This window comes from Epinephelus fuscoguttatus, linkage group LG1 (assembly GCF_011397635.1).
Source record: "Epinephelus fuscoguttatus linkage group LG1, E.fuscoguttatus.final_Chr_v1".
NCBI classification, from domain to species: Eukaryota; Metazoa; Chordata; class Actinopteri; order Perciformes; family Serranidae; genus Epinephelus; species Epinephelus fuscoguttatus.
In genome coordinates, this window is record NC_064752.1 from 9736389 (window position 1) to 9750946 (window position 14558).

General features: G+C 39.7%; 1 protein-coding gene across 2 annotated transcripts in view; it reads left to right on the plus strand.

Annotated features, from left to right (window-relative positions):
* pxk (PX domain containing serine/threonine kinase) overlaps nt 1-13294 on the plus strand; it is a 38694-nt gene extending 25400 nt beyond the window's left edge. The window contains exon 18 of one of the 2 annotated variants that reach the window (XM_049579948.1): nt 5453-13294. In XM_049579948.1, coding sequence (XP_049435905.1) covers nt 5453-5655 — 203 coding nt within the window. In that variant the 3' untranslated portion in view covers nt 5656-13294. The remainder of the gene's footprint in view (nt 1-5452) is intronic. The other variant, XM_049580028.1, reaches the window with a different exon arrangement.
* Nucleotides 13295-14558: the final 1264 nt, after the last annotated feature.

The following is a 14558-nucleotide window of genomic DNA, read 5'->3' on the forward strand; positions in this document are numbered from 1 at the left end:
TTTGTTTAATATTCAGATAATACTTTGTCCACATCATTAAAAGATTGTCTTACAACAGCTTGGCAAAATCAGATTACTAACTTTTTTTGCACTCGTTTTGGTTTCTTTACCCCGGCAGGTTTTCATTTTTAGGTACATTAATTACAAATTGTGTGTAATTCACATTACAGCTGGACCATATTGAAGATCTGGGCTCCTATTTATCAAGCCTCTCACAGAAGGAAATCAGTACCGGGTACTGACTGGCCAAAAAATCTCAGAGGGACGTATTTTTGGTCCCAGTTTTACAGCTAGCAGTAAAAGCATTTCATCAACTTTCTCAACCAAGAAAACCCTGTCTCTGTTGATATTTAGGAAAACTCCAGGGTGTTGCCAGCAGATGGCCTTCAGGCAAATCCATTGGAGGAAAGAAAGATGTTCAATGATGAAAATGACCTTATGAAAAGATACTGTTACTTCAAAGACTGAATCATTTTTGTAACTGACATTGTGTGAGCACGATCCTCACAGCCCCGCTTTGAAACAGTGATGATTTGATGTTGTAACAACAGTGATAACTGTAATAAATCAAACTTTAATCGCTCCTACAGTGCTTTGAATAATACACAACATTAATCATTGAAAAATAAGCTGAAGTTATACAATTTTCAGAATAGTTTTAATTGATTTATAAGTAAGTACAATTGATTTATATAGTGTGTAGTTAAAATAGGAATTTGACAGTGAGATGATTTTATATTTTCCAACACCATCACTGTACAGTAAGTAATGCAACATTCATGCGAAATGTTTGATTGGATAGGACTGACAAGAATATGTCACACAGCTCAGTCAAATTTCCTTCTTAACTGTATGTAGATTGATTTTCTTAGGGATGTAGTTGCTTGTGTACTCTTACAGCCAGCTATGCAAATAGCTTCTTGGTAGAGGTGTGCATTTATTTAAGCATTATAGTTTTGTATATATTCAATTTCAGTTCAGTTTTATTTATGAAGCCCAATATCACAACTCACACTTTGCCTCAGAGGACTTTAAGCATACGACATCCCTCTTCCAGGACGGACAGACGTGCAATAGATGTCGTACAGAACAGATCAACATGATAAATTAACAGTAATCCGTATGACACAATGAGACAGAAAGAGAGACAGAGACAGAGAGAGAAGCAGGGCAAGCAATAATGACAATAGCTACTATACCATCGATTTAGTAATAATATAACAATAATAATAGTAGTATTTTGGTAGCATATGTTGTAAGTATATATTAATATATGATAGTATATGTATGTGACAATAATTTTCATATGTGTACAACAATAGTAGAAGTATGAGTAATAATAACAGCAGCAGTAATCAGCACCAGGCAGGATGCGAGAAGCAGTGTAACCATGACGCACTATCTAGGCGTAGCCACGATTCGAGTTAACATGCCAGACAGTCGGGGCGTTAGTGGCTTAGTGGTTAAAGCAGGCGCCCCGTGTACAAGACTGTTGCCGCAGCGGCCCGGGTTCAAATCCAGCCTGTGGCCCTTTGCTGCATGTCATCCCCCCTCTCTCTCCCTCCTTCACACTTACCTGTCCTGTCCAATAAAGGCAAAAATGCCCCAAAAAACCCCCCAAAAAACCACGCCAGACAGTGGAGCACAAAGGCTCCAGAGAAGAAGCTGAGTTAGTGACATGCTGTAATGGGATGTGAATGTTAGCAAATGAAGAACAACCAACTTTTCATAATCAGAGAAGGAGAGAAGGTGCTCATAGGACTGCTCATGTATTATAGGGGGGTCCTCTGGCAGACTAGACCTAAGTCAGCTTAACTAGGGGCTGGTACAAGGCAAGCCTGAGCCGGCCCTAACTATAAGCTTTATCAAAGAGGAAAGTCTTAAGTCTAGTCTTAAATGTGGAGACGGTGTCTGCCTCCCAGACTGAAACAGGAAGATGATTCCACAGGAGAGGAGCCTGATAGCTGAAGGCTCTGGTCCTGGGCCACTGGTTAAGGTTTTAGCCTAAATACAAAAAGCCTACACATGAAGGTGGTTACTATTCTGCATTTCTACCTCCTACTATACTTCATGTGTAACTCTCCGTCCTACTCAGAGTGATTTAGTCTTAGTTTAACTTTCAGCACAATATCCTTGTGAGACGCTTGATAAATACGGGAACAGACAATTTGTTTTTAGATTGATTTCCTCCCCTCCAGTCTGACATTTTTTTTTGTCATTTCTACAAAGATATTAATTTGCAGAGACGTGAAAACCTGCTGCAGATAATTGATCACTGTCAACATCTTTTTTTCATAGTTCAGACTCAGGCCTATTTTTTACATCTTCACGGTGGCGTGTACTTCAGACACAGCTTGTAGAAACTGTGCCAGCAGGTGATCGCAGATCTGTCCACAGATTTCACAATTAATCACATTGATTGTGAAATCTGTGGACACAGCTGGACTCTTCTTTAAAACAGCTGATCACAGAGGTGTGGACGTGACTGATGAGTCATCTGAATATTACATGGGGAAAACAATAAGGTCACTGTGGCTGCTAAATGTAATGAAAGTCAGTTTGTCCCACAGCCATCCTGGAGATAATCCGTCACCCCAGCAGGCAGAAGCTCTTCAGTCAAATGTTTAATTATTAAAAACTCACTTTTAATGTGTTTTCTCTCTTCACCACAAAAACAATGTTATTCCACTGAAAATCTGGTCTTCAGACATGCTAAATATCTCCTGCAGTGACAGGCTTCTCCAGGTGTGGTCATCATCTGTCAGACTGACGGATGTCCTTTCATTACGTTGCAGATAATTCACTGTGCGGACAAACAGAAGGTGGAGTCTGTGGACTCAAGTCACAGCTTTTGGTCTCTGCTTCACCCACATGTTGGAGCACCTCAACGTTTTGCTTCTCTGCCTGTTATCCCTGGGTTTTATTCAGCTTGGGGTGCAAAGCAAAATGGCACAGCTGAAAGAAAATGTACCAGGTTTAGGTTCAATTCACCATCAGTTCAAAGCATGTACAAATGGACCGGGGGGGGGGGTTCCTGTTGCCATGCGGGTGATGGTGATGGTAGGTGGAGGTTAGGCTACATTCAGACTGCAAGCACAAGTGGCCCAAATTCATATGTGACTCAGATCTAGGTTTCTCTTTTCATAACAAGTGTGAACAGCACAGATCACATGGAATCTGATCTTTTCAGTTCTGGGTTCACTTTTGTACGTGCTCCTAAATCAGATACAGGTCTGAGTTTTTGAGATGCAACCTTCATCTGAACAATCATATTGGAGCTTTCACGACTTTTACATCACTCACAGATGCGTCCCCTGAACTGAGAGCCTTACCGCTTGTCTTGTCGACAGGTACTGACACAGATGTATTTAAAAGTAGCCTGTGACGCCATTCACATCACAGTCCCATCACTCCTGACTCTGCCTTCACATCCACTAAATTCAGCTCTCTTTTGCCGCGTCCTTGTTATCTGCTCATGAATTTGCTGGCTTCCACTGCACATCAACATAGAAATGAAAGCATTAACACTGACTCGAGTGGTCTCCTTGTTTACTTTAGTACAAAACCGTGCTACATGTGATGTCTTTGCAACTGTTCTTATGTGCATGCAGGTCAGTTTATGACCGTGACCAGTTCGCACTTGAATTTGATTTTGGCTACATTTAAAAAACAATGAGAACAGCCATCCATTTTCAACCACCTATCCAAGGCCGGGGCGTGGTGGCAGCAAGCTGAGCAAAGTACTTCAGATACACCTCTCCCCAGCGACGCTTTCCAGTTTCTCCTTTTGGATCTCAAGGCGTTCCCAGACCAGACAAGATATGTAATCCCTCCAATGTGTTCTGGGTCTGCCATGGAGCCTCCCACCAGTTGGACGTGCCCAGAACACCTCTAACAGGAGGCGCCCAGGAGACATCCTGAGCAAATGCCTGAACCACCTCAACTGAACCCTTTCAATATGAAGGAGCAGCAGCTCTGCTCCGAGCTCCCTCTGGATGTCCGAGCTCCTTTCCCTATCTTTACGGCTGAGCCCAGACACCCTTCGGAGGACACTCATTTCGGCCACTTGCACCCGTGATCTCAGAGCTCATGACCATAGGTGAGGGCTGGGACGTGGATGGACCGGTAAATCGAAAGCTTCACCTTCTGGCTCAGCTCCCTCTTCTTCACAACACCACTGCCAATCCATCTCACGCTCCACTCTACCCTCACTCGTGAACAAGATCCCAAGATACTTGAACCCCTTGGCTTGGCTTGTAACTCACGATGGGTACAGCCAAACAAAAAAAAATCGGACCTACTAATACTCCTACAATAATACTGTGGAAACCTCAAACAGTTGAAACCCTATTGAGCACTAAGGCTTGTAGTCTGAACGTAGCCTGGGTGATTGATGTCACTGCTTGATCAGTACCAAATCAGGTTTCTGGTACAGATCGGGCAGTGACAGTTAAGCTTTGTGGAACTTTGGATTTTGGATCACTTTGTTCTGAACATTTGAGAACTGTCATTTAATTTAATCTCCATAGCAACAGCTGCTGAGGCTAATAAGGCTTTGTGACAAACCTCAGTAACGTGTTAGTTACTGACCAACATGTGTCGTATCAAAAACTGTTCAGTAATTGAACTGAAAGTTGAAAATGATGGTGGATTGAGTTCAGCCTGGACACTGACCTGCAGGTGCTGGTTTCACAAAGATAAACTCTTTACAGAGACACACAGAACACATCATTAACATTTTTTTTAAAATAAGGTATTTTTATTAGTAATTGAGTTAAGATATGCAGAGTATTAATAAACGAACACAGAACCAGTAAGGACGAAAAGATGACCCCGCCCACCTGTCAACACAAGAACAGTGGAAGCAGACCAGTCAAAGGGAATCCAAAAGAAAAGAAAAGTAAAAGTAAAAAAACAGTTAAAAATGACAACAAATTAACTTGTGTTACATAAGTAGGGGAGCATTGTGTCTTTCATCACAGTACTTAAGCTTTCATATTTGACACAAAAGTTTAAAATAGTTTCAGCAGTGTCTCTTTCCCGGGAATCATGGCCCGGTTACTCAAGATAATCCACAGTCCACTAGGTACAATTTGCTGCAGTGAAAATGACTTAAGTGAGATGGACAAACTGAAAACGTTATTTTATTATATAGTGCATATGTACGTACGTTTTCTTTTTGGACATAATTTACATCTGATCTTCAACCAATGAGCCAACGTTATTGTGATAAGTCTCGATGCAGACACATTTTCTCGCCCTCTGCAAGTGTTGAAATTGAAGTGAGAGTTTAATGTGGTCGCTCTGTTACTCTGATTAGTCTTTTAATTTTAAAAGTAAAACCAGTTTAACTTTATCTTTGTGTAACCAGCTCCTGTGGAAACTGAACGTCACCTGAAACCAGTGATGTTGTTTTCTTACACTCTTTCCTTTCATTCTCTTTTTTATCCAGGAGCCCAGTCTGCTTGTCCCCCTCCTCCTCCTCCTCCTCCTCCCCCTCCTACGCTGGACTCGTCCTCCTGTCCTCCTCCTCCTCCTCTGTCCTCTGATGGAGCGGGAGGAGGTCGCACCGCCTTGCTGAGCTCCATCCAGGCCTTCAGTAAGGGCAAACTTAAGAAGGCAGAGACCGTCGACCGCAGCAAACCCATCATCTGACCCCGCCCACCTCACCCTCCTGTCCTTGACCAGGAAACCGTCAGTACGGCGACACGACCGACCCATTGGTTCTGCACTGTGGTCTGGACCGGTTCACGTCACCTCCCTGAGATGTGAAAAGGAATTACTAACAAAAAAAAAAAAAAAATCCAAGTACCATTTTAGTTTTTATCGCTATTCCTGCTTTTTTTTGCTTTTAAATTTTTAAAATCTGTTGCTGTGGTTGGATAGAGTAGAGAGCGGGCGGGGGGAAATAGCTGCCTCAGTTTGCCCTTTAAAAACTCTGGACAGTCGGAGGCACCTGAAGGTTTGATTTTCTGACTACTTTATCACAAGGAGAGCCACCAGGCTGCATATATAACAAGTTGGAAAACTCAAACTGAGTCTGGTGAGCTTTTCTGGTTGGTTTGCTGCTTCAGCAGGCAGCCAACTCGCTTCTTTTCTGCTTGTAAAAGTGGCGGTTGAACTTTTGAGATTTGAAGTTTTGGAGCCACTGTGGATGCTTCATCCTGCTGGCCGATGAAGTTGAATTTCCTGGATCCAAAACTCTAACATCAGTGCTGTGACACTGTCATGGCGCTGCACTGGTCCTGAAACTGGACCAAACTTTCCCTCTTGAAATCATCTCATAACATGCAGCCTCCAGGCTCCACGTAGACTGTTTCACTGCAGGATGACAGTGACGAAGAGCAACTCCTGAAAATCAATACAGCTGCACAGAAAAAAAATCAAGTCATTTTTGTCTATAATTACATCCAAAAAACTGCTCTTCCTAAAACAAGTGAAAGTGCAGAATATTTTACCTGAATCAGCTTCTGTGTTTGAAGTGTTTTAAAATGTGTCTACATCTGGAAACAACAAAAATAAGGCAGGTCGCTGTATTAGAGGCAGAAAAATATAACTGGATCCAAGAAAATATTTACGTGCAAGTTGATTTTCAGTGGCAACTAGTTGGAAGTGACCTTGCAGATTTATCTTCACACATTTTAAGAAAGTCAGACCAATTACAGACAGAAATAACTTCATAAGAAGGGTGTCTGAAACTACACAAACCTTGACCACAGTCAGGGTGGGATCACTCCTGAGATAAATTTGACTTTGCTGCATTTGTGCAATTAGTTCATCAGTTAGAGATTCTTGCAGTGAGCGTTTGTTAAAACCATGACATGAATCCTCTGCGGTGTTCATTTCAGTTAATAACATATAAACTGTGTTTTGTTCAGTTCTGTAGGCATGAGGCGTCCTCATTGGTCAGTTGTAGATTCATTCTGAACAACGTTGCAGCCGTTTCAGACCAAACATGAAAGAGTGAATAGTTTTCACGATGTAGAGCACAAAGTTAAGGGCGGCACATAATCCTACAAAGCAGCTAATCAAGATGCTACAGACTACAGTTAGTGTGTTTCCATCCACCTGTTTTTTTGTGCACTTTCAATTTGTGCATAAAAAAGCTGAGTGGAAAATTCAAAAAAATATATATCTCGAAAAAGCTTTTACACTTAGCTGAGATGGAAAAGTTGGTTTATAGATAAGAACAAAATATGATAATGTACAAATGGAAACAGATTTGGCAAATTAGTCATGACATACTTGAAGCATGTAAGTTTAATGTCCATCAAGGAGACGGTAAACTTCCTCAAATTAAAGGTTTACTTTGGTATTTTTCAACCTGGACTCTATTTTCTAATATTTTTGTGTCTAAGAGAATGATGGGAACAACAGTTTTTGAAATTTGTCCAGTACTGAGTGAAACAGGCTGCAGTGTAACCACTCTGAGCATTTGTCTTCACTTTATGTCCAAAGTGCTTGTTTTTGCCACTGACAGGCTCAGATTGTTATTGTAAGTGTCTGACAAATTTATTAAAGGATCCCTACAGAGATAGACTTTTTTGTAAAATAGTAAGATCATTTTTGTTTAAATGAAGAGTGCTTTTGGCAAACCCACCAGACTCCATTTTAGTAATCAGTAATTTTAGCGTGTATAGAGCCAACATGTTTTCACAACTAACTGAAGATTAAGGGTTTATTTCAACCAGAGCAGAGTTTGTGGTTGTTAAAATAGTGGAAAGACGACCCGAGACGGCTTTTGTGAATTTTATTTTATTTCTGTTGACACTGAATGAAGTGTGTTTAAAGACGATGTAAGTACTGTTTATTTGAATGGAGTCTGGTGGGTTTGGTGAGATCAAAACAAAAACGATCTTACTCTTCAACAAAAAAGCCTATCGCTGTAGGGATCCTTTCCATAATGTCACTGACACTTAAAATGACAATCTGATCCTGTCAGTGTACAAGTACTTTTAGTGGACGTAAATTGGCGATGCACATTTGTCCATTAATGTTACATTGCAGACTGTCAGGCCAACACATTCTCACTCCGACCTCGTCACATATTTACGTGGTTGGTCATGGACTTTCCACGTCCACATACGATGTGCAAGGTACCCTGGGTGCGTTGGTTGTTGACGTTCTGGGACGCCGTGTCAAGTTGCCTTCTTTCAATATACACTTCCGTTTTTGCAGGAAATTTAAAGTTTACATACAGTCTCTTTCAAAATAAATGCACTACATCGGTACAACACTACAAATTGACATTTTTTGTTTGTTTTTTTCCTTCACCAACAAACGCACGTGGTTAGGTTTAGGAAAAGAGAACAGTGATTGGCTTTAGAATCTTACAGGTGGCGAAAACACCACTCTCTCGGGTTAAAGTCCAAAAAGTTTGTTGGACTGACCCGCCCCAGTTGGAATTTCACCGCCTTAACTTTCGTTCTTGTCCTGCCTCCTCTCCCCCAGCCGCTGCTGGGTGAAGTTAAACTATAACGGCAACTGGCCTTGTATCATGCCGACGTTAAAGGACCCCTTATTTCGTTGGTTTCTGACGCCACAAGTCACTGCCCAAGTACCGGATTTCGACGACTTCGGAGCGAGACGGGGCTTGTTAGGCGGCTGCTGGCTGCAGCCCTCTCGCTCATTACTGGACAGATTTTTAAAACTGTTGTGTCCATCAGACACTAAAACACAAAAACATGAGAAAATATGGTCCAGGCTGAAAAATACCAAAGTTACCCTTTAATGTACGAAACATAAATGTCATATTTGCATGTTTTATATGTATGTTTTTTTTCCACCATTTGTGGTTTGACTGGAAGTACGTTCATAACATCAGCTTTCCTCTTCTTCTGCAATGGTTTAAAGGCACCTCACTGGAGAATTAACACCACCAACTGTACCATCGCTTACCTTATTGCACCAATTCCTAATTCCAACAATAATGGTAGCAGGTGGAAACACATTTCCTTTGCAGTTTTTCTGAAAATTTGCACTTAATTTGGATGGATATGTAACTAATGCTTTGTAAAACAGTCAGAATAGAAATCTTCTTAACTGGTATCCACATTCTCTCAGATTGTTTACCCATGTCCTGGTGAGGAGAGTGGAATGAAATTTACAAAACTGGTGGAAAATTTTATTTTGTGCTCTGAATTCCAGCAGTGAAATTATCTCCATCATAACTTCTGCCTCATGTCAATAAGACTTTGGTTGCTAAATGTGGCAGGAATAAATGTAGTGTGTGCCACTCTGGCTGGTGCAGCCGCTCTCTCCATTGGAAATAATGACTTTGCTCTACGCAAGGTCAAACTTGCACTTTTGGTGTGAAAGCCTGTAAAACAGAGATACTGGTCAGACGACTGTCCTGTCCTTGATCAGAGCCACATGAATCCACAGCGACGAGCCGCTCAGCTCTGATTGTATTTAGGGTCTGAAATTAATCTGAAATTTAACCGTGGCGGGAGATTAAAAAACACAACATTACCGATATGTAAGATTTTTATGATTTTGCTTCTTTGCACCAGAATAAAACTTTATTGTTATACTTGCAAGACCTGTACTGCTGCTTTTGCATGTTTTGGCCCATTAACTTGAAATCACACACTTGACATCGCTGCTGATCATTTTCCAGATCATCCACCATGTCTTTAGATTCTCTTCCTTCCAGATAGTCGTAGGTTTCTCTGAAAATCATCTAGCGAAGACTTGAAACTTGCTACAGAGAGAAAATCCATCTCAGTCAACCTTTAGTCACCTTTAGTTTTTGTGTGGTAATCTAAAGTTGATTACAGGGGTGATATTTAATTGTCATACTGGACATTAGATAATTAGAAATTTTTTGTAATGCAACAACTCATCAACTTGAAATCTAGCTTGTCACATCCTCCACCTGCTCATTCTGTTTCTGATGAAGTGGTTAATAAATGCAGTTTCTCAGCAGCTGATTCATTTTTGTCAGGCTGTAAGCTTTCTAGTTTTTTTTTTTTTTGTTGTTGTTTTTTTGTTTTTTTTTAAATTTTTCTCGAAATGACCTTCACGTCTCATGTGGACTGTCATATATCTGGGTGGTTTAGGTCTTATATCCTCCTGAGACCCTGTGTCCTCATATGAGAACGTTGCATCTTTGGTTTCCTTTACCTTATACTTCATTCTGCTCTACTCAGACCTGTTGTCCTCTTTTGTGGACACTTTTTTGCGCCATCTAGTGGTAGTAAGGCCGCAATACACTTATCCACATACGAACAAGATGGCCGCCATCTCTGCCAAGTCAGTCTGCAGTCAATCTCAACACAAACACAAACACACATCACTTTTAATGGTTGAAACTTGTTTATTTATGATTAATAATGTTTGTAGTTTGATACAGCAACAAATTTGTCCAATTTTAGCAGCAGTAACAAACTAAGACGCTGGTAATTAGGAGGTATGTGTTTGAAGATATTGGGACTTCATTATCATCTCGTTTGTAGACAATGGGACTTTATTATCGTTTACAAAGTGTAGTTTTTTATAGCTATCAGATCCTACTGATCCCAAATAGCTAGGAGAAATTAAAATACATACCAAAAGTTCCAAGTCCAGGTCTCTGAGGATATAATGTAGATATTTATGATAGTTCATGGAAAGGCATATAGATGAAACCACACCTATAATAATGTTGAGTATTTTTTTTTTTTTTTAAACAAGAACATCCAAAGATAAGAAAAAAGTGGATTTACTTCTCCCTGACTAGCTAGAAATTCAATTCATACCTAACAGAAAAACTGGAAAATTCAGATTTGGGAACAGCCTGACTTGTTTATCAGAATAGATGTTGGAGTGTAGATCAGTGCACCACCATGGAAGGATATAAAGCAGCAAATGGATCTTTCTGCAGCAAGTTTCAGACTCTTTATAAAAATTACCTGAAGGAAGGAAAGTGGTGGTATCCTCGTCATCAGAGAAGTGACATGTTTGCCCTCCACTGCAACACCTGCTGGTAACACTGGTGACTTTAACAATGTTTCCCTCCACAAAGGTCAGTTTACTTCATTTGACGTCCACTGAGGGTTAATTTCAGACCTTTATTGTGTTGATTCTTGTTATTTTCAAGCGTTTTGCATCTGTTTCATTCTGGTGTATTTTAATGTTTGCTGTCTGAGATTATTTTATTTTATTGTGCCATATGGATCCTTGTGCATAAGGGGAAATGAATGTTTTTTTGTTGTTGTTTTTGTCGAAATATTGTATGTGACAATGTCATACATACCGGATCATCTGTATGTATAAAGCTCTGTCTGAGGATGTTAACACTTTAGCACACAGGATGTTTTTATGTGGTTATTGGCATTATAGTTCAGGCAGATCAGAAAAAACTCCCTAATTAAGCAACTGATGATGATTTTCTTTAACGTTTCATCTATAAAATGTCAGACAACAGTGAAAGTGTCTGTCACAGTTTTCCAGACCTCAAAGTGACATCTTCACATGTCTTGTTTCCTCTGACCAACAGAGCAAAAATCCCAAAATGTTCAGTTTACAGTGATAAACAGCATTTTTTTAGCTTCCACTTGGACATGTGCTGCTTCTTTGGGAAGAATTACTTTTGTATGAGTTAATACCGTGTATTTTGAGGATGATCCTGCAGAGTATACCTTTAAAATGACTAATCGATCATCAAACTTGCTGCAGATTTTTTTTTTTCTGACATCCAGCTCATCAATTAATTGACTGATTGTTTTAGCAATAAAAATAAGCCCTTAGGTTTGGTTTTGCGGAAAAACTGAACCCTTAAAGTTAAAGTGAGATTAAATGTCAAATTCTTGGTTTTGAGGGGAAACAGGCGATTCAGATCCGTCTGTCCGTCTGAAAGGAGAGCTTTTCTCCATGAGTACTGCTGATCTGTGGAGATGATTTGTCTCAGTATTATTTGTGTGAACAGGCTGAAAACTCACAACATATTTTGCAAATATAAAACAGATCTGCAAATATGTAAACAAATTAAAAAAAAAAAAAGACTCAGTGTGCTTAAAATGCAAATCCACAAATGCAGAATTCAGATTCACAATTAAAAACTGGATTCACACATATCTGTGTTGGAAAGTTGTAAATGTTGCAAATGCTTTTCATTTATTTGTAAGTCAGTTAAATATATTGACTTGTTTTTACTTGTACATTGGATTTAAATCTTGGAATTTCAAAGTTACAGTGAAACTGCAGCTAAGAATCTTAAACTTCCACTGTGTTTCACTACGACACAAATTTGGGCTGAGTGGTTAAAGGAATAGTTTGGCAGTTTGGGAATTGATTTGCCCGGAGTGTAACACGAGAGGATTGATATCAAACTTATATGTGTCTGTTAAATATGAAGTGACAGCCAGCAGCCGCTTAGCGTAGCATAAAGGCTGCAAAACAGGGAAACCGCAAGCCTGACTCAGTCTGGAGCTAACACAGTCTGCCAACCAAAATTTTTAAATTAACTAATCTTTCTTTAGATTAAAGAAACGAGACCCAACATGTTAGCAGCGTTCAGACGTGCTTTTAGACAAACTTTATAGCCTAACTTTTTGGTAGGCTAGCTGTTACCCAGTCTTTGTGCAAAACTAAGCTAAGCTAGCCAGCCTCTGGCTGTATCTTTATATTTAACAGACAGAAATGAGAGTGGTATCTATCTTCTCATCTAACTCTCCACCCGAAAGCAAATTGCCATATTCCCTGAAATTTCAAATTATACCTTTAAAAGTTGGTGTGACTCAGGGGAGAAGCACAACACCACAAGGCTGCCAGGATCTAATTTACTTTTAAATCTTAATAGAAGTGACAGTGGAAGCAGCAGTAAACTGTAACTGGATTTCCACAGGAAGCCTCCACGCTACATTAATCCCAGTCACCTGTGTATTACCTGATGTTCTGTGTGCTAAAGTGTTCACCTGTGTGAGCTCAGATGAATCCTGATGACTCTGATCACTACAATCTGAATTTTAGCACTCAGAGTGTTTTTTAAATCAGTGCTCTGTGCTGAAATCATTTGTTTTATTATTCAGGGCAATCCGGTCCAATGCGATGGTCCTCGCGTCTTTGAATGGTCATTAAATTGTATCAGTGTGTTTCTCTGCAGCACTTTACCCACGAGGGGTGGAAGACATGTCCACAGGTTTGAGTTTGTCAAAGATAATTAAATTTAGAGTCCCAGAGACAACGCTGGGTTACAAGTAAACTGGTATGAAAAACCACTCTTCAGTCTCCAGGTCATTTACAGTCACACACCAAATGTTTTCCAATGTTTTGTCCTGATGTCGCCTTTAAATAAAAATGATGCAGCTGCAAAGTGGCCCTCCTCATCATCTATATTCAAATATTAAAAACTCTAGCGAGCCTGCTGTGATGAAATGAAAACTGTATCAACGGAATGAATATTGATTAAAAAATGGTTCAGGAAAATCAAGAGTAAGTCATGTTTATTGCAAATGCTGTTTTTTTTTTTTTTTAAATATTTTGAAAGATTTAAAACACCTGAATAAAAACAAATTAAAGAAATAATGTGAAATATGGTACACGCTGTAATATGTACTTCCTTTTTATGTATGTTTAAGGAAGCTCCCGAGCACCTCCTCATAAAACTAATTTAGCATGCACATGTTGAAATGAAAATCAAGATTTAATCAAAGGTTTAATAATTTTAGCATATGTTTTTCATTTAATTTTATTGCAGTAAATGCAAAAAATAAAAATGAAATACATATTATATTTTTACTTTTTTCTTTTGATTTGCATTTACTTAGGCATTTTTAATCTTTCATATTAACAACGGAAAGCAGCGTTATACACAAGTCTGCTCGGAGTGAAAGTTTGCACGTGAGCCAAATAATGAAAATGACTAATTTGCTTGAAAGGTTCCTCTGTACCATACAACAGCTGTGTAGGTCACATAAAGTTTATATATATCTTTTAAGATCCATAAGTCTGGTTTATAGCTAGGTATTATAAACACCTGTACCCTGCATGTTATATAGAGATGTATTAATAACCTACATTTTTCTTTAGTCACAAAAAGGCTATACATGAGATTGTATCTGTTGTATCTGATTGTTATCTGCAGGGTCAGATGAGTAGGCACTGAACATGACAGCAGCAATAGTTGACCGTTTCCACAGCAACCAGTAATACAGTCAGGAGGGCTGTCTATCTGCAGTCTCTGCCCTCAGACTTTACGTGATGACAGTGAACACTTCACACCATGTACAACTGAAGTCTGCCAGGGCTCAGTTCGCATTTTTACAGTCCATGGTCCGCACATCCAGAGGGTGGACATTTTGATTAAGCCTGGATGTAGGAATATGTAGGTGAAAGAGAACTACGGTGGCCGACGCGAAAACGGCAATTGGCCTGATCTGTTTTGTCTGCTCTGAGCTACTGTAGAAACAACATGGCGGACTCCGCGGATGACAACTAATTGGACCAACTCCGTATTAGGATATAAAACAGCTCATTCTAAGGTAAAGAAAACACAATAACTCTTATTTTCAGGTGATTAAAGTGATGAAAAGGCAGTTATGAATATTATATTACATTTCTTTCAATATATCCCCCTT